Raw genomic sequence first — 19,911 nt, 5'->3', positions numbered from 1 at the left:
TGTTTTTGTAATACTTTGAGAAAAATCACAAATAAAAAGTTATTGGAAAAAAATAATTTATCTTTCGGTACTAGAATATAACAATTCCTAATATAGGAAGAGACCTTAAAGAACCATGGCACAGAAACTAGGGATATGCATTCATTTTCCATATTGTTTCAAATCATTTAAAACCTGATCTGACAAACTGAGTGATAGCATTTTGTAATAGGTTCACTAGTGGAGAATAGTGCATGCCACTGCAAATTGTCCACTATAATCACGCAATATTGCTGCTGCTGCTGCCTCCTCCCCCCTCCCTCCCCAAGCAGAACAATCATATACAAAATGAAACATCTCAAACACAGAAAAAAAATAACTAAACGAAAATTTGTGGTCTGCACAACCCAAACAGTAACATGTTTTCACAGACATCCATTTTTCAAGAGCTCATGGTACTATAGTCATGTTTTATATGAGTGAGAATGAAGAGAGGTTTGAAGGGAAATATGATAAGAGGTCTATAAAAGCCTAACTGGATCTAAATGCATAAGGTGAATCAATTGCTTACTCCTTCAAAAAGTACAAAGACTAGGAACATTCCTTGAAGTTCCATAGTAGCACATTTAAAGCAAATAGAACATACGTTTCCGCAACGTATAGTCAAGCAATGAGTTCCAGAACATAACTACACATTGAGTGGAAACATATTTCCCCCTATTTGTTTTAAGGAACTCATTGTCAGAGCAAATGGTAAAAGCAGTTAGGGGGTCTTTTACTAAAGCTTAGCTTGAGTTATCTGCAGCAGGGCCCATAGGAATAAAATGGGCACTCCAGCTAAGCTTTAGTAAAAGACTCCCTTAATATAGCTGGATTAAAAAAAAAAAAAAAAGGTTGGAGAAATTCCTAGAGGAAAAGTCCACAATCCATTGTTAAAAGACCTAGGGAAAGCCACAGCTTATTCCTGGTGTTAAATAGCATGAAATCTTGCTTCTTTTTGGGATCCTATCAGTACTTGTGATCTGGATTGGCCATTGTTGGAAACAGGATACTGGGATAGATGAACCTTTGGTCTGACCCAGCAGGGCAACGTTTATGTCCTTATGCCTGCTCAGTGCAAGAGTAGCCTGATGATTGGAGCAGCAGGCTTAGAACTAGGAAAACAAGGGTCAAATCTCACTGCAGTTCCTTGTGATCTTGGGCAAGTCATTAACTCTCCATTGAATCAGACCTAGATTGTAAAACCTCTGGGGAGGCAAGAATACACTTAGGGTACATGAATGTAACTCACCCTGAACCATTGAGAAGAGTGAGCTAAATCCAAATCCTAAATCTCAGATTTTCTTTGGAGTCATAAGGTTAGAACAGCTGAGCAGGAGGAGATTTGTGACACCTTAGATGTAAATAAAGGTATCTCCTTAACAACTAAAGACAGAAAATATGGTAGTTTGGGGTTTTGATTGTTTTGGCTACCAACAGAATTATTGGGGGGAGGGAGCTATCACTTTTGCTTATTCTCTAGGAAATAAATACACTCTTCGTGGTTTGGGAGCATCATTTTACCAAAGAATGACAATGCTATCTTGCTGCAATTCCATTTTGCTCTCTGCTGATATTTCAAGATAAAAATACAGATGGACAAGTCACACTTGGTCTGTATTAACACACAGCAATCACTGCCAAAATAGAATGTGTGCATAGAAGAGATAACACAATTTCAGATACAAATTCCAACAATGATTTGATTATGGCTCGCTTTAACACATTAAAAGCATCAATACAAGCTGCAAAAGAGACAAAATGGTTAAGTATGAATGAATGAACAATTATGATTAATGCTTACAATTCTAGCTTTGACAATATGACAAAATTAAATTAGAGCCCTTTCTATAACAAATGGGTTGGAAGCCAATATAAGTTGTTCTTTTACGCATCTGCACTAGGAAAATGAAAAGAAATAAATGCCTAATATGTAAGACTGATTTAGGACGATAAAATATTTGCTACAGCTGAAAACAATTACAATGGGGTTTGTTATGATATAGAAACCTTTAAGACCTGAACATTTGTGATTTAAAATTCAATTCCTTTCACAACCAGAGGATAGGTGTGGAATCAGAGGAAAGAAGAATCTTAGCCACTACACAAAAACTGTCACTGCAACTGCTAAGCTATTTTCTGTTTAGAACATTAGGTGGAAAACTCTAGAGAGCTATGAATGAATTATCATGGCACTTCAGCCCAGTGGAATCTGATTCCAAAAGAGTTGGAAACGGAAAGAAGCAAGAGAAAAGGCATTGTTTATCACCTGTAATAGTTGCTGAGATTATTTCAAGTTCTTCTGAATGAATATGGTTAGGCCTTTTTTTTGCTTTTTGAAATGAAAGGTTTCCCAATATGCACCCAAGGGTGAAAATAAAGGGGAAGATGAAGGATAGTCTTGCTCTGGTATAACGACTGCTCCAGTTTTACACTGGTATTGGTTACATCAAACACCAACTGATAAATCTGAAGCCATTTTTTACACTAGAGCAGTGGTTCCCAAACTTGGTCCTGGAGGCACCCCAGCCAGTCAGGTTTTCAGTGTATCCAGAATGAATATTCATAGGATACAGAGGAGTCAGTACATGCAAATCTCTCTCAAGAATATTCATTGTGGGTATCCTGAAAACCTGACTGGCTGGGGTGCCTCCAGGTCCAGATTTGGGAACCACTGCACTAGAGCAAAATGAGAACAAGTTTTGGTATATCCACCCTAAAGAGCTAGAACGTTTCTTCCAACCTATTCATATCTATAACAAATCAATAGATTTAGCATGCAGAAACAACACAATGAAACCCAAATTCACATTCCCATACACAAGAAAAAAAAAATACAGTACCTCAACCTTTCAAAAGAAAAAAAACCACAAACAGAAAAACAGTATACACACATTATGGGCCTTATCTTATAACAGACTATGTGTGAAGTTCACAACAGCACCTGTTTTAAGCCTATTTATAAATGCAACATAGCCACCTATGTGCTTGCTTTTTTTTTAAGAACCCACAACGTCTTAATAGTGCACATATGCCAGTGCACACATTTGCATCTGCTTTGAAGCAGGTGTAAAAGTATATATGAACTCACATTCTGCCCGATTTATAATCTCAGAAATGCCTACTTGACACACATATAAGTACATACCATGTACTTAAACAAGCATATACCACAGAACAATTTGAACAAAAAATCCTTTAATTTGTAAAATTATTTCCCATAAGCATAGCTTTGTATTTGACATTCACAATTTAAGTGTATTGTAAAGGATCTCTGAATGCAGAGTCTTTCTGACCTCGCTTTATGTGTTATTTGGTGATATGTTCAGCTGGAAGAGCCATTTTAACAGAAGGAGGAAAAAAAAAAGCACTTTCAATAAAATGGTGCCATCTCTTGGGCCTTTGTATATGTAATGCCAGCATTTATACATTTAGGAGGTAATACTATAAGTTGGCACCTCTCTTTAGATGCCCTGAAGCCATGCAGTGAGAACCTATTCTATATCAGCATTTGGGAACCAAGATGATATAGAATATTTGGGTAACCTGGTATCAGGGCGCCTAAAATCTAGTTGTCTGCAGATACACCAGCCATACATCTGGTGTAAGTGTGGGTGCCTAAATGCAGCAAGGGTGAGCATAACTTACAGTATTTTGTAAGTGGTGTACATAAGTGGCAGGTCCTGGTCTGCCCATGCGAATGCTTCCATTGCATTTATTTACCGCGTCACTTGAATGCGCCCTTACAGAATACCACTAAACGGTTTTGCTGCCATTTATGCGGCAGATATTCTGTATACTCGCATGCACAAGTGATGCACAAATGTGGGTGCCAGTTATATAATCACCTCCATAATTCATACATTTGTGCTACCTACACATGTAAGTAATCATATTTGCATGTGTACGTACAAGATTTTACAAACCACCACTCCAAGGAAAGTCAATAAAGAAGCATAGCTCCACAACACAATTTTTTAGCTGCTTGAGGTAGTTTTGAACAGATACCAAAACTAGGACTATATGTTAGATAACCCTGGAAGACTGCCCCTCTACAGCCTAGCAGGAAACTACCTGAAAAGCAGACTGTCATTCTGCTAAGATACCTCCGAGCAGGCAGGCATAGAACCCTCCGTTGAGCTCCAAATTCCATGGCCTAACTGCAGCATATCATCAACTTTAATGCTTACCGAAAGCACAAAGGTGGTTCCTCTGAGCAGTGCCCACCACACAGCGAGGAAACTCCAAGGGTCTTTATGCAGAGGCACAGCCTACTGCAGCTTGCATCCCTTCACTCAGACTATCTTCCTGAGGAAAGGAGGGAGCTGCCTGAATAACCTTGCTCCTGGCACAGTCTTGGACAAACCCTGACCAGGACTGGGGAAGGGGCAGGGGTGGTCTCTGAGGTGAAAAAGGACCTTTCAACATTCTTCCAGCCAGTCTTTGGTCCCTAAACTGCAGGGCTTCTGTAAAAGATTGTTACTTTTAAGGTTATGAAATCACAGAACAAGCTCAAGAGTGCCGTGTGTGCCACTCTGTACAGGAGCTCCTGAAAAATGTGGCCAATACTCTGAGGTCTTGAACCAAGAATTATGAACATATAGAATATAAGAACAGCCATAATGGGTTAGACCAATGGTCCATCTAGCCCAATATCCTGCTTCCAGGAATGGTCAATTCAGGTCACAAGTACCTAACAGAATCCCAAATAGGAGCAAGCTGTCTATCTCAATAGCAGCCTATGAACTTTTTCACATCCTCTGGCAAAGAGTTCCAGAGTTTAAATATTTGTTGAGTGAAAACATATTTCCTCCTGTTTGTTTTAAAAGTAGCACCCTGTAATTTCCTTGAGCGTCTCCTAGTCTTTGTACTTTTTGAAAGAGTAAAAAAATTGATTCACGTTTACCCGTTCTACACCTCTAAGTATTTAGCAGACTTCAATCATATACCCCCTCAGCTGTCTCTTTTCTAAACTGAAGAGACCTAACCTCATATGAGAGAAGTTGAGGAGTAGCCTAGTGGTTAGAGCAGTTAGTGAAGTGGACTTTGATCCTGGGTAACTGAGTTCAATTCCCACTGCAGCTCCTTGTGACCCTGGGCAAGTCACTTAACCCTCCATTGCCCCTGGTACAAAATAAGTGCCCGAATATATGTAAACCACTTTTAATGTAATTGCAAAAACCTCAGAAAGGCAGTATATCAAGTCCCATTTTCCTTTCCCCCCTTTCCCTTAATCATTTTGGTTGCCCTTCTTTGAACTTTTTTTTATTTCTGCTATATCATATTTAAGATAAGGTGACCAGAATTGCACAAAATAATCAAGGTGTGGTTGCACCATGGAGCAATACAGAGGCATTATAATATTCTTTGTTTTATTTTCTATCCCTTTCCTAATAATTCCTAGCATCCTGTTTGCTTCTTCGGCTACCATCACACACTAGGCAGAACATTTCTGCGAACTGCCTACAATTACTTCCAGATCTTTTTCTTGGGTGCTGACTCCTAAGGTGGATCTTATCATTAAGTAACTATGATTTGGATTATTCTTCCCAATGCACATCACTTTGCGTTTGTCCACATTAAATTTCATTTGCCATTTAGATGCCCAGTCTTCCAAATTCCAAATGTCTTCCTGCAATTTTTCACAATCCATATGAATTCTAACAACTCAATCATTTTTTGTCATCTGCAAATTTAATCACCTCACTCATCATTCCCATTTCCAGATCATTAATAAATATATTAAATAGCAACAGTCCCAGCACAGATCCTTGGGACACAACTATTCACCCTCCTCCAATGGGAGAATTTTCCATTTAACCCTACCTTCTTTTTTCTATCCATCAAGCAATTCCTAACCCACAATAGAACACTGCCTCCTATCCCTTGGACTCTAATTTTCTCAGGAATCTCTCATGAGGGACTTTGTGAAATGCTTTCCGAAAATCTAGACACACCTTTATCCACATCTTTATTCAGGCATTCAAAGAAATGAAGCAAATTGGTGAGGCAAGACTTCCTTTGGCTGAATCCATATTGAATATGTCCCATTGAACCATGTTTGTCTATGTGTTCAATGATTTTATTCTTTACTAGTATAAAAGACCCGTTTCGGTAGGCAATGAAACGGGCGCTAGCAAGGTAATCCCCCCCCCTGCAGCGTCCTTCCTGTCTCCCCTGCCCCCCTGCAGCCACCCATCTGGTCTCAGGACCCCCTCCCCACCAACCCTCCTCTGCCCCTGCAGCCACGCATGTGCAGCGGCCCTCCTCTCTCCCCTGCTCCCCCTGCAGCCACCCATGTCCAGCGACTCTCCTCTCCCCCTGCAGCCACCCATGTCCAGCAACCCTCCTCTCCCCCTGCAGCCACCCATGTCCAACGACCCTCCTCTCCTTTCCCCTTGCCCCCCCTATAGCCACCCATGTCCAGCGACCCACCTCTCTCCCCTGCCCCCCCTGCAGCGTCCCTTCTGTCTCCCCTGCAGCCACCCATCTGGTCTCAGGACCCCCTCCCCACCTCCCTCTTCCCTGCCCTCCCCTGCAGCCATCAATGTCCAGCGACCCTCCTCTCCCCCTGCAGCCACCCATGTCCAGCGACCCTCCCCCCCCTCCAGCCACCCATGTCCAGTGACCCTCCCCTCCCCCCTCGGTACATCACCCAAACTCCTACCCCCCAGCGCATCACCCAAGCCCCTACCCCCCCCTCAGGCACGCCAACCCCCTCGCCACCCGCAGCCGCCAATACTAACGTTGTCTGGCTGCTGCTGCGTCTCCTGTTGAGCAGCAGCGGCCGGTTCAAAAAGAAAAAAGCCAAAAAATGATTTTAAACCTGAAACACGGCTCCATAGACAGCCATCTGGCATTGGTTGTCATCTCTGCAGCCGCTCCTCCTCTCCCCTCTGACGTCGCTGCGCTCCTCCGGGGTCTTCCTGCAGGGGCAGTGATGTGGAGGGGAGAGGAGGAGCGGCTGCAGTGACGACAGCCAATGCCAAGGGAGCCACGGTACCGGGCACATTAGAACGCTGGAGGTGAGAATTATTATATAGGATAATAGTTTCCACTATTGACATCAGGCTTATCAATGTGTAATTTCCCGGATCACTCCTGGACCCTTTTCTAAAAATAGGTGTTACACTGGCCACCCTCAAATCTTCAGGTAGTATGGATGATGTCGACGACAGGATACAGATCACTAACAGCAGATCTTCAATTACATATTTGAGTTCTTTCAGAACTCTAGGGTGTATACCATCCGGTCCAGGTGATTTACTACTCTTTTATTTGTCGATTTGGCTCTGTACATCTTCCAGGTTCACCAAGATTTCTTTCAGTCCCTCCGCATCATCACCCTTGAAAATCATCTCTGGTACAGGTAGATCTCTCAAGCATGGAACCCACGGAAGTGGATAAACACTGGAGTCCCATAATGGAACACAAAGAATGGAGTGGGAAACAGAAGACGGCTCTTCAAAAACAAACCTCGAACACCCAAGCTTTGGAACACTCTATTGTAAGTAGCAAAAGACTTGACATGGCACTGTGTTTCGGCTAAACGTGTCTGCCTCAGGAGTCTATAAATGACAAATATGTCAAACTACATAGAATAATGCAATAACAGCATGAAAAGTTATAATAAAAAAACACAAACACAAAAAGTAAAAATGCTCAAGGTGTGTTATAAATGAAGGATGAATATGCTAGAAAAAATAACAATTTGATAAAGCAATGCAAAAAAAATATATAGAAACATAGAAACATGATGGCAGATAAAGGCCATATGACCTATCTAGTCTGCCCATCCTCTGTAACCCCTAATTCTTCCTGTTCCTAAGCGATCCCACATGCTTATCCCATGCCTTTTTAAATTCTGGAACAGTCCTCGACTCCACCACCTCCACCGGAAGGCCATTCCACGCCTCCACCACCCTTTCTGTGAAATAATACTTCCTTAGGTTACTCCTAAGCCTATTCCCTCTTAACTTTGTCGTATGCCTCCTCATTCCAGAGCTCTCCTTCATTTGAAAAAGGCTCTCTTCCTGTACATAAATGCCCTTGAGATATTTAAACGTTTCTATCATGTCTCCTCTCTCCCTCTTTTCTTCCAGCGTATACATGTTGAGATTCATAAGCCTGTCCCTATAATTTTTGTATTCAAGACTGCTTACTAATTTCGTAGCCGCCCTCTGGACCGACTCCATTCTGTTTATATCTTTCGGTAGAAACACGAAACAAATACATTGTCAGGAAAGATATGTAAATTAGTAAATACATATACAGAATATTGATCAAATTATAAATTAGTGATTTGTAACCAAATTTCAAACAGATAAAACTGTATGTTGGTTTATAAATCAGGGACACAATATTAAAAACATCCATACGGTGTTACACTGAGTTATATGAAATAAAGAGGCGTGTTTTCAAAGCACTGCTTTGAAAATAAGCCCCAAAGTATACCAAAGGTATAAAATATATAAATAAATGTTATTGAGAATTGGAATCCAAAAGATATAAAATATATAAACAAATACATTAAGACTTAGAAAACAAAAATATGACCAATATTAAAATGCATAGAACATAAAACGCAGGGTGTACTAACCTAGTGCAATACTTATCCTGTTAGAGGTTGGTATGCCAAAACTGGCCGTGATGAACTGGTCTGAGTGGGCAGAGATTTAAAAAAAAAAAAAAAAAACCAAAAAAACAGAAATAAAGAAATATGATAGGGCAACAGTTCTAATGTATAAATAAAATAGACAGAAAATTCTCATATGCATTAGAAATAAAGAAAGGCTTGTTTGCTCTAAACAGTCAACTTGTCGGCACTAATGGACTGCATCAATGTTTCCCAAACCTGGTCCTGGAGGCACCCCCGTCAATCAGGTTTTCAGGATATCTACAATGAATATTCATGAGAGAGATTTGCATACACTGCCTCCAAATATCTCTCATGAATATTCATTGTATCTTGAAAACCTGACTGGCTGGGGTGCCTCCATGACCAGGTTCGGGAATTAGTGGGCTATACTGGTTAATCAGAAAAAAAGAGAGAAAAGCTTATGGGAACTCGTGAACCACACTGTTTGGTCGGTAGTGGGCCATATGGAACAACTACTAAAAAAACAAATGAGAAGTGAGAAAAGTGTGAGAACTACGTGTCAGAAAAGCCAAAGTTCCAGAAGTGAAATAGCTGTGCACAGGTAAGTCTGATATCACTAATATGCAAACAGGATGAATAATACCGGAAAGAACTTCAAGGAACAATATACATATCAAAAAATGTGTGTGTAATCTCAAAGATCTAAAGAGAAAGAATCTCTCAAGAATACAGTGATACATGTATATAGATAAATTGAACTGTGTATATAGAATACAGTGATACATTCAACAAAAAAATAGACCTATCTTTTCACTTGAAGAGGGTCTGACTCACCACCCACCCACCCCAAGGTGAACTCCCTTTATATAGAACAAGGAGTAGAATTGACCAATTATGATGTAATGAAGATACTTGTCCCTTATCATAGTTTACCCTTTTCACACTTGTGAATCACATCAACATAAACATTCAGTACAATACATGTTGTGCTTTAATTCTAAGGCAAATTATCTGGAACCTTAGAGCTTGTCCTATATGTCTCCAAATATCAGCTTTGAAAAACGAGATCAACAAACTCAAGAAGGAATTAGTTACAAATAAAGAAGTATCCAGGATTACTCAATTCCAGGCCAATTTACCACCACTACTGCCACAGAAAATGAAACAAAAGAGGAGTAGATGGGTCACAGTAGGCTCTGGTAGACTAAGGGGTCCTTTTACTAAGCCGCGTTAGGGCCTACGTGCAATGTGTGCGAAAGGCGGTAATTTCATTTTTGGTGCGCGTCCCCTACGTGCGCCACAAAATATTTTTTATTTTCTGGCGTGCAGCGCTACCAGGCAGTAAAAGGTATTTGACCCATGTAGACCCTTACTGCCCGGTTAACAAGTGAGACCTTACTGCTAAATCAATGGCTGTCGGTAAGGTCTCGGACCCAAAATGGACGCGTATCAATTTTCATTTTGCCACCCTTACCGCCCGGTTAACGCGTGAGACCGTACTGCTAAGTCAATGGCTGGCGGTAAGGTCTCAGACTCAAAATGGATGCGCGTCAATTTTCATTTTGCTGTATGTCCATTTTCTGGCAAAATTTTAAAAAAGCATTTTTACAGTTGCGCTGAAAAATGAATCTGTGCGTGTCCACAACACATGCCTACACTACCGCATCCCATTTTTCAGTGCACCTTAGTAAAAGGTCCCCCAAGACCTGTGACACAGAAGCACTCACTCTCCCACCTTTGCCCCTGTCTAATTCTTTTGCTGCGTTGCATCATTATAATGTTGAAAAAAGAAGTACTGTGGTGGAACCAGAGGCAATGAAAGTAACACAACCCAAGCAACATTCCTCAAACAGTGACAGATTCGGGAAAAGCAGAAAATTTTTACTGCTCGGAGACTCTATTATCAGAGACATTAACTTAGGAACACAATTCAAGTGTTCCAACCTAGTGAAATGCCTTCCAGGATCCTCAGCCACTAGATGTACCAACCAAATACTGAATGTGATCCGAGAGCAAGGCTTCAAATAATGATGTTGTAATTCACCTGGGGACAAATGACCTGGCCAACAATAGCAAGATTACTGTACAGAGAGCATTCCAGCAGCTTGGGGAGGGACTGAACTCTTTGGTTCAGACTGCAGCTTTTTCTGAAGTAATTCCTACATAGGGGAAGGGATAGGAAAGATACGTAAAACATTGGAATTCAATAAGTGGCTTAAGTCTTGGTATAAAGAAAAAGGTTTTAGATACATAGGAGCAAGGGGTAATACATGGAAAAATAACAGGCTGTACTGTAATGATGGGCTACATCTTTCTGTAACAGGAAAAAGGATCCTTGGGGACAAATTAAGAGGGTACATAAGTAATGCCATACTGGGAAAAGACCAAGGGTCCATCGAGCCCAGCATCCTGTCCATGACAGCGGCCAATCCAGGCCAAGGGCACCTGGCAAGCTTTCCAAACGTACAAACATTCTATACATGTTATTCCTGGAATTTTGGAGTTTTCCAAGTCCGTTTAGTAGCGGGTTATGGACTTGTCCTTTAGGAAACCGTCCAACCCCTTTTTAAACTCTGCTAAGCTAACCGCCTTCACCACTTTCTCCGGCAACGAATTCCAGAGTTTAATTACACGTTGGGTGAAGAAACATTTTCTCCGATTTGTTTTATCGCATGCCCCCTAGTCCTAGTATTTTTGGAAAGCGTGAACAGACGCTTCACATCCACCTGTTCCACTCCACTCATTATTTTATATACCTCTATCATGTCTCCCCTCAGCCGTCTCTTCTCCAAGCTGTATAGCCCTAGCCTCCTTAGTCTTTCTTCATAGGGAAGTCGTCCCATCCCCGCTATCATTTTAGTCGCCCTTCGCTGCACCTTTTTCAATTCTACTATATCTTTCTTGAGATGCGGCGACCAGAATTAAACACAATACTCAAGGTGCGGTCGCACCATGGAGCGATACAACGGCATTATAACATCCTCACACCTGTTTTCCATACCTTTTCTGATAATACCCAACATTCTATTCGCTTTCTTAGCCGCAGCAGCACACTGAGCAGAAGGTTTCAGTGTGTTATCGACGACGACACCCAGATCCCTTTCTTGGTCCGTAACTCCTAACGTGGAACCTTGCATGACGTAGCTATAATTCGGGTTCTTTTTTCCCACATGCATCACCTTGCACTTGCTCACATTATGTTTCTAGACACTTAAACTAGAGGGTGGGGGTGACAAAAGGAAACAAAGGAATTCAGAAAGTCACCTCCAGAATAAACTTGATGGCAGAGGGAAAGGTCATCTAAATATAGAAAACCACCTAAATTTACTAAGCACATGGAAAGCAATGAGCACAAATGCTCATAGTCTAAGTAAAAAGGTTCAAGACTTGCAAACCCTGAGTATGAAGAAAACATTAGAGAGACATGGTTCAATGGTGTGACCATACCGGGCTATAATCTTTTTAGGAAGGATAGAGAGAGCCGAAGAGATGGAGGAGTGGCACTGTATGTGAGAGACAATATCAAAGTGGCTGAAATGCGGTGGACCTGGGAAGAGGAAGAAGCTTTATGGATTGTCCTGGAAAGAGAAGACAGAACCCTGTATCCACATGGGGGTTTATCTACAGACTTCCGGCACAAACGAAGAAGTTAGACAAGGATCTGATAGAAGATATTCACAAGATTGGTATGAAAGGGGACGTGCTACTGTTGGGAAATTTCAACTTTTCTGATGCAGACTGTAACATCCCGTCTGCAGAATCGTAAAGAAGTAGGGAGATTGTGGACACTTGTCAAAGTGCCTTCCTCAGACAAATGGTGATGGAACCCACTAAGGAAGGGTCAATGCTGGATCTAGTGCTCACGAATGGAGAAAGTGTTTCTAATATCCGGGTGGATGCCCACCTATGTAACCACATGTTATGGTTTGATAAAAATGCAAAGGCAGAGTGCAGAAGCACAAAACTCAAAGTACTGGATTTCAGACATACTGATTTTGATAAAATGGGGGAATACCTGAAGGAGGAGCTGTTGGCATGGGAAGGCGTAGGAGAAGTGGAAAAACAGTAGTCAAAGCCAAAGGCTGCTATAAATATGGCAACTGATCTTTACGCAAGGAAAGTAAACAAAAACAAGAGAAACAGGAAGCCTATATAGCTACCCAAACAAGTAGCTTAAAAAATAAGAGCAAAAGAGGCTTTGTTCAAGAAATACAAAAGAACGCAATGAGAGGATCACGGAAAAGATTACCGAATTAAACTCAAAGAAGCGAAGAGAGAAATATGGCTAGCGAAAGCACAAGCGGAAGAAAAATGTCTAAAGATGTAAAGAGACGTGACAAGACCTTTTGATATGTCACCTTTTGATATGCCATATCTTTAAGAGTCAGAAAATATCACACACACTGATTCCAATTAATCTACATGTATGTAACTGAATGAACCAATGAAATCTCATTCCATGTAATGTATGGCATTGTCCTTACAATAAGTGATTCCAGGAGTCTAATGAAATTGCAGTCAAGCGGTTTACAGAATTTTAAAAATAAATGTTTTAATGGATGGAGGGTGAGCATCATATAATAAATCAAATGTACAGTTCTGTAAGAAAAAAAATACTATCACTTTATCAAGTCATATTAATTTTTTCAGTATGTAAGACAAAACCTTAATCCAAAAATAAAACCTGTAGGATATAGGTGATTTTGAACTTTTGCTACAAACATGTTACAGTGGTTCCCAAACCTCCCAGCCAGTTAGGTTTTCAGGATATTCACATGAATATTCATGAGAGAAAGATCTGAATGCACTGCCTCCACTGCATGCACATTTTCTTCATGAATATTAATAGCGGATATCTTAAAACCCTGTGTGGCTGGGGTGCTTCCAGGACCAGGTTTTGGAACCACTATATTACACTAATTTTCAAAGCAAAACTTATGAATATAAATTCACTCTGAAATTAGCCTGGAAAAACTAGTTGCACAAATTACAGTGGAGCTAGTTTTTTTAATGAAAGTTTAAGCACATACTTTTTAAAAACTTAAAGTTATGTAAGTGAATCAACACTGCTCCCATCCTGTCACTCAAAGAATGCCCTTCCCAAATACAGATAAAAATGTGAGCATATAAGATTTATATGCTCGCTTTTACCAGCATATCAGGAGGGCTATTTTATAGAGGATATTTCCATGGCTAAAGGAAATGCCTTTAAAATTACATCTTAAAAGTACCTGATTTTTTAAATATCTTTATTGAAGGGAAGGTGACATACAGAGTTCGCATTACACCAAAAAGATGCAATAAGAGGAATATATAAGTGTTAAAGAATACTGTGGCTCATATCAGAACTCCGCTCCAAATTGTAGGTGATTCTATCCCAGCAATGTCATCACATGAGCTCTATAAGAGTAAGTTTAGGTCCCCTATGCCCTCCTAAAAAGTACCTGAATTTAACTTACTCTATATCTGGTCCAATTAGAGAATGTCTTCTTAGCATGGCTCTTGCTTGGGCATTTGTTAAATTGGTCGTGGACTCTTCATTTATAGCCAAGATGCAATCCCCAACACCAATTCTCCTATCGCGACTTATAGAACCACCATGGATGATGCTGCGCACTATCATTCCTGTGCCATCTTTATTGGCACTGACTGTCATTCCTAACAAATATAAATATAAGAGTACAATATCACTGCAATACCTAAGAAATTTATATTTGATTTACAATTTTCACAAAGATAAACACAAAGATCAACTGATAGACGATGCTGTTAAAAAATAAAGAACTCAAACAAAAGCATAGTGCCAGAAAAAATAGCTCTTTGCTCAAAATAGGGGGCATACTAAACCCATGCTATATTTAGCATATACCATATGAGTTAAAAATAGCATAATTTACTAAAACTGTATCACAGGATCCAATCAGCAATCATTTATAATGGATGTAAGCAAATTAAAAGATAACATACCTATATAAGCAAATAGCATGATGATTTCTAATTTGTCATTGTCATGCTATTTACAAAGCCAAGGTGGCAGTAATTAACTTTTGCATGCATTTTTGATCAATGATTTGGTAGGATACAGCTATGCTGTTCTCGTCATGCCCGCTTATCAATAATGGAGAGGGGTCTACCCGCTGGAGGGAGACACCTTTGACTCTGGAATGCTGTCCCAGATGGAATCAAGGACTTTAACTTACTAAAAAGCAATTTAGAAAATGAATCTCAAATCAGTCTGAATCTGAGGTTTGAATGACAGAACAGATTCAATCAATATGCCAAGATTATTAATTTGGTTCACAATTTGATTCATCTTCCCTTCCACTATCACTTCATAGTTTAGTTGATTTCTTATATACTGGCTGCAAGCCTAAAAACTATTGAAGCTGTGTACATTCAGATACAGTAGCTATTTTTCTGTTGCTGTAGGGCTCACAATCTGCATTTGAGGCAATGGAGAATTAAGTGATTGATTCTGTTCTGTCATTCAAAATTTCAAATTCAGACCATGAATTGAGATTCATTTTTTTAAATTATGTTGGTTAAGTTAAAGTCCTTGATCCCACCTGAACACTTTAGGCCAGTATTGCAGCGTATGAGTTTTTCAAAATTAGATTACTGCCTGTCCGCGATTTCAATTTTTTTCCATTCCATACCAAGCTATTCATCTTAAGCCAGAAAGCAATACTCGTAAAAAACTGCTGCTGTTCAATCAATGTTTTTTCAGGAGTGTCACTGAATGAAAAGAAAAACCAATTCCATCAGTGTACATTCCATAATGTACGTCCAGAGCTATCAACTTCTAGCACAGCGGTGCTAAGTGTAAGTTAAAAAATAATTATAGATAATGGGGAGAACTAAGGGACACCAGTGATTAAATTCTGAGTTGAGAGCTCACCACTGACCCACACCTCTTGTGTCATGTTTGTATGAAACAATGCAAAACATATTTTAGCACACTGCCAGATAAGTCAAACAACTGCAAGCTACTTAATAATATCTGATGATTAATACCAAATGCAGCAGAGACGTCTAACTGAACTAAGAAGAAACTCCTACATTTATCCAGTCCTTGCCTCAGAACATCATATACTGATAAAAGTAAAGTTTCTGTGTTATTTCATTTCATTTATTTCAATTTATAATCTCCTTTATCCAAGGTGGAGTTCAAGGTAACATGCAAAATAACACACATTCATTTCAACAAACCACACACATTTTAAAAAAAGGAAAAATAAAATAGCCCCGCAGATTACGTGCTCATTATCCAAAGTCTGCCTGTAACAAGTGCTGTTTCAATGTGCTCTACTAAAACTGTACCGAAAAGGGTCCAACAGCAGTGCTATCCAAAAATGAGACATGCAATCCTTTCAATCATCTTGGCCAGTATTGGCAACAATGAGACAGGACAGAGCTATAAACTGCTTTGGGGTCAAGGCGGCTCCTTTTAAGCAAAGGTTTGACAGTTGCTTACTACCCTGATCACAATGAAGAAATTTACTATAGCTTTCAAAGCAGATCCTAGAATCGCACCAACTTGTCCAAGGACAAGTGGCAAACATACATCCTGAAAGCAGTGGCTTAAGAGACTGAAAAATCCAATTTGATATATAATTAATTGCATTTTTCTTGTTTTATTGCATCATGGCTTGAGTGATTTATATTAACAACAAATTGAAAAAAATAGATAAACTAAGGTAACCTTCCTTAAAGGAAAACTGAGCAACATTACATAGTAACATAGTAGATGACGGCAGAAAAAGACCTGCACGGTCCATCCAGTCTGCCCAACAAGATAAACTCACATGTGCTACTTTTTGTGTATACCTTACCTTGATTTGTACCTGTCCACCGGTTCTGGCACAGACCGTATAAGTCTGCCCAGCACCATCCCCGCCTCTCGCCACTGGCTCTGCCACCCAATCTCGGCTAAGCCCCTTAGGATCCATTCCTTCTGAAAAGGATTCCTTTATGTTTATCCCACGCATGTTTGAATTCCGTTACCGTTTTCGTTTCCACCACCTCCCGCGGGAGGGCATTCCAAGCATCCACATGTCTCTGATTGATGACTAACAAAGAAACTTGAACAGAAAGGTGGAAATAATATCTAAGAGTTTAGATAAGAGCCATATTCCAGCACAAACCACTTAGAGAACATCAGTAAAGCATACTTACAAGAGGTTAAAACTGACATTGAGAAGTACTTTAACAGCATGGCTAAGATATAAGCCATTAATCAGCTTTCAATTCTCATGCAGCTTTAGAACTGTAGACTAGCCTCAAAGATCCTGAAAAATTAGATGTACAAACTCACTCCTACATGTCCAGGTATATGCCAAGATTGTACATTCCTCAAACCAAGGGAAAACCAGGCCTCACAGGAAAAGACTATCCATAGATCTAGTATAATAGGCCTTTAATTTTTACTCAACAGCATCAATATACTCAAATACACATAAATGCCCACAATCTGGCTCCATAATCAAATTTCGCAAGCATTCCAAAAAGTAGAAGTAATATTAAGAATCCAACACTTCGCATAGTAAAAAAAAGCAACAGAATTGGCAAAACAAGAGGAACAAAAAAAGTTCTTCAAAAAATTAGATCAGCAATGGGAAATATAAACCGTTATTCCATGAACCATATATCAAACCAGACACATAAATGGTTGAGGGGTTGAACTGAAACCTGGGCTACAGACAAGAAGGCTCACAGCAAGCATTAAAAAAAACTGGGAAAACTGACATGTATGTAAGGAAGAGTGGAAAATGGTTACTCATATCTAATAGCTGGCTGTAAAGTTCTGATGGGAGAAAATTTCTATACAGAAAAGCATGTGGCAACACATTTCAAACACTGGAACTTTTGTAAACACTACATCATCACTATACGAGAAAAGCAATGGGATCACAGTCCTATTAGAATTATGGTAAACCCGACAAGCTGTGTTCACCTGGGGTCATTCTCATTCCAACTGAATGCAAGGAAAATGGGAATAGTGCTAAAGAAGAAATACACGAGAATGGCACTGATAATAAAGGTGTCAGTGCCGAGTGAAAAAAAAGAGAAGATCCTCAAATACAAAGTAATGTAGACAGAAACAAGAAAATGTGACAGATAAATATTTTCTATCATACTGGGCGCCACAGAGGTCAGATTAAAAACAAATTTCAAACCATACCTTGATAGGTTGCCTATATATATCTAAAAATTCCAGAAAGAAGACGTCTTTTTCCTGTAATGGTTATGTGTGAACCAAAAATATATTAAGTGTGTGTGTATGTGTGCGCATGCTAGAGGGGGGGGGGGGGGGGGGGGGGGAGTTATCAATGTGGGCTACAGTTAAAAAGTATTATTTTACTGCTAACCACAGTGGTTCTCAATGCATAAAATGAGACCTGTTTAAAATAATACGTCTTAGAGGTACAGCATGTTGATTACCACATTCTTTAGGGGGACAGTTACTAAGATGTGTTATTTGCTCTCTTACATGTGTTAAATTATATTTCCATGATGAACATTGGTTTAGGAATTTGTTTAGGCACAATTCTTCCTGCCAGGGAACATCCGGCCACTAACCTATGGCCAAATACTCCCACACAGAACCCTAAAGGACCTGACGAGCTAAAGTGCCTCCCTCTTCTGAAGACACCCTAGTAGACACCATCTTCCATGATCATCACTGTAGAACCTCCCCCAGAAGATCCGCACCTAAGTCTATCTCTCCCAATCTCCAATGGTCTAGAGAATTCAAGGCATGAACAATCCTCACTCACTCCTTTCCCTGCCTGTGCTAGGTTCAAAATGACACCGATGACCCCTAGAAGTCTCATGGTACTATCACTAGCAGTCAAGATGTCATATAAGGAGTTGATCAAAACTTGTGTTAATTCATGTACCACAGGTGTCAACTTTTGCCACGCCTTAGTAATTACAATCCTTAGAGACACTGTCTCCAAGAGAAACCATTTCTTGAAGTGTCAGCCTTGAGTATATTTATAGAGGTATGAGGTAGGATTAGGGCATTTTCAATGACAGGGCCAGTAAAAGTTATCTCTGCCCACAAATGCTCCAATAACTTACTTGTTGAAAACAACTGAAGTTGTAGATGTTACCTTGAAGGAGGTTTTAAACAGGTGGTAATGTCTGAAGTATGTCAAAGGAAGGAAGGTAATCTGTCCTTCTAAAAATCTCATGGGTCCTTCACAGGTTAAGTCACTTACAAGTACCTACCCCCTTCTTAACGCTTGAGTGGTGGGTATGTAATATGTATTTTTATATTAAATATTTGTTATCTTATATTTTTTATTCTACTTGTTTATAAAGAACAGAATAGCATTATACAGGATTTAATAAATTAAATGAAGTCAGTGTAAACACTTTTTAACACATTATTTACTTATTTACCCTGCTTGACATATTGTAATTCTGTAAGATTACAAGTTATTTACAAAATCCACTTAAGAATCTACTCACTCTGTTCTCCCCGTCCATTAATCCCATATAACAATCAAATATAAATCCCATAACTTCCACATTCAGCAGTCAGTTGCAAACCTCTGCATGTGTCTCTCCCTCAATAAATGCTCCTCAAAATTGTCAGCTTCCTTATTTGGTTGCCTCACTTAAGGTACAGGGATATAAGTTATGGATTGGGTGGGTGCCACTAGACACCAGAGAATTTATTTTGAGATGGGGGGAGAACTAGATACCAGGAAGAGAGTTGTTTTTAATCAGGGAAGGTGGGTCTTGAGTACCTGCAAAAGGGGAGGGTGTCAGTCAGGGGGTGCCATTAGACACCAGAGAATAGATGTTTTCTGGAAGGGGGATCACTTGACTTCCAGGGCACTTTTAATATCAGGGGAAAAGTGGGGCTTCAGGTCGGATGGAAAAAGGAGGAGTTCGGGGCCATGCCTGCCAGCAATTTTTTGTCACCCTTCCTGTCAGTGCCTGAGCCAATCACAGTTCAAGCACTGACAGGAAAGATAACATTTTGCAATGAGCTGCAGATTACTGCCGCAATTTTAACACGGCACTAATGTGCTTGCTCATGGCTTATAGCATGCCGCAGGTTTTTTTTCTATGACAGTTTTGAGGTACAGCTGTGTGCTAATCCAGCTCTACTGTGAGGCCTTCTGCATCAGCCCCTGAATCTTTTCCTCTATCCAAATGCAGACCGCCAAGATGGTTTCTATCATGTAGCCTAACCGAAATCCTGTTTGACAAAGGGGTGGGCAACACTAGTCCCTTCTGAAAATGAGCCAAGGCAAAATCACACTACCTTCTTCATTAGT

At 40.0% G+C, this 19,911-nt stretch overlaps 1 protein-coding gene across 2 annotated transcripts in view; it reads right to left on the bottom strand.

Moving 5' to 3' along the window:
* The window catches only part of MPDZ (multiple PDZ domain crumbs cell polarity complex component), a 571,809-nt gene that overhangs the window by 220,620 nt on the left and 331,278 nt on the right, over nucleotides 1-19,911 (bottom strand). For both annotated transcript variants that reach the window (XM_030194291.1, XM_030194292.1), the window contains one exon: nucleotides 14,077-14,275. In XM_030194291.1, coding sequence (XP_030050151.1) covers nucleotides 14,077-14,275 — 199 coding nt within the window. The remainder of the gene's footprint in view (nucleotides 1-14,076; nucleotides 14,276-19,911) is intronic.

The sequence above is a fragment of the Microcaecilia unicolor genome, chromosome 2, assembly GCF_901765095.1.
Source record: "Microcaecilia unicolor chromosome 2, aMicUni1.1, whole genome shotgun sequence".
Lineage (NCBI taxonomy): Eukaryota > Metazoa > Chordata > Amphibia > Gymnophiona > Siphonopidae > Microcaecilia > Microcaecilia unicolor.
Note: the sequence above shows the minus strand (reverse complement) of the source record. Positions and strands in the feature narration are given on the sequence as shown.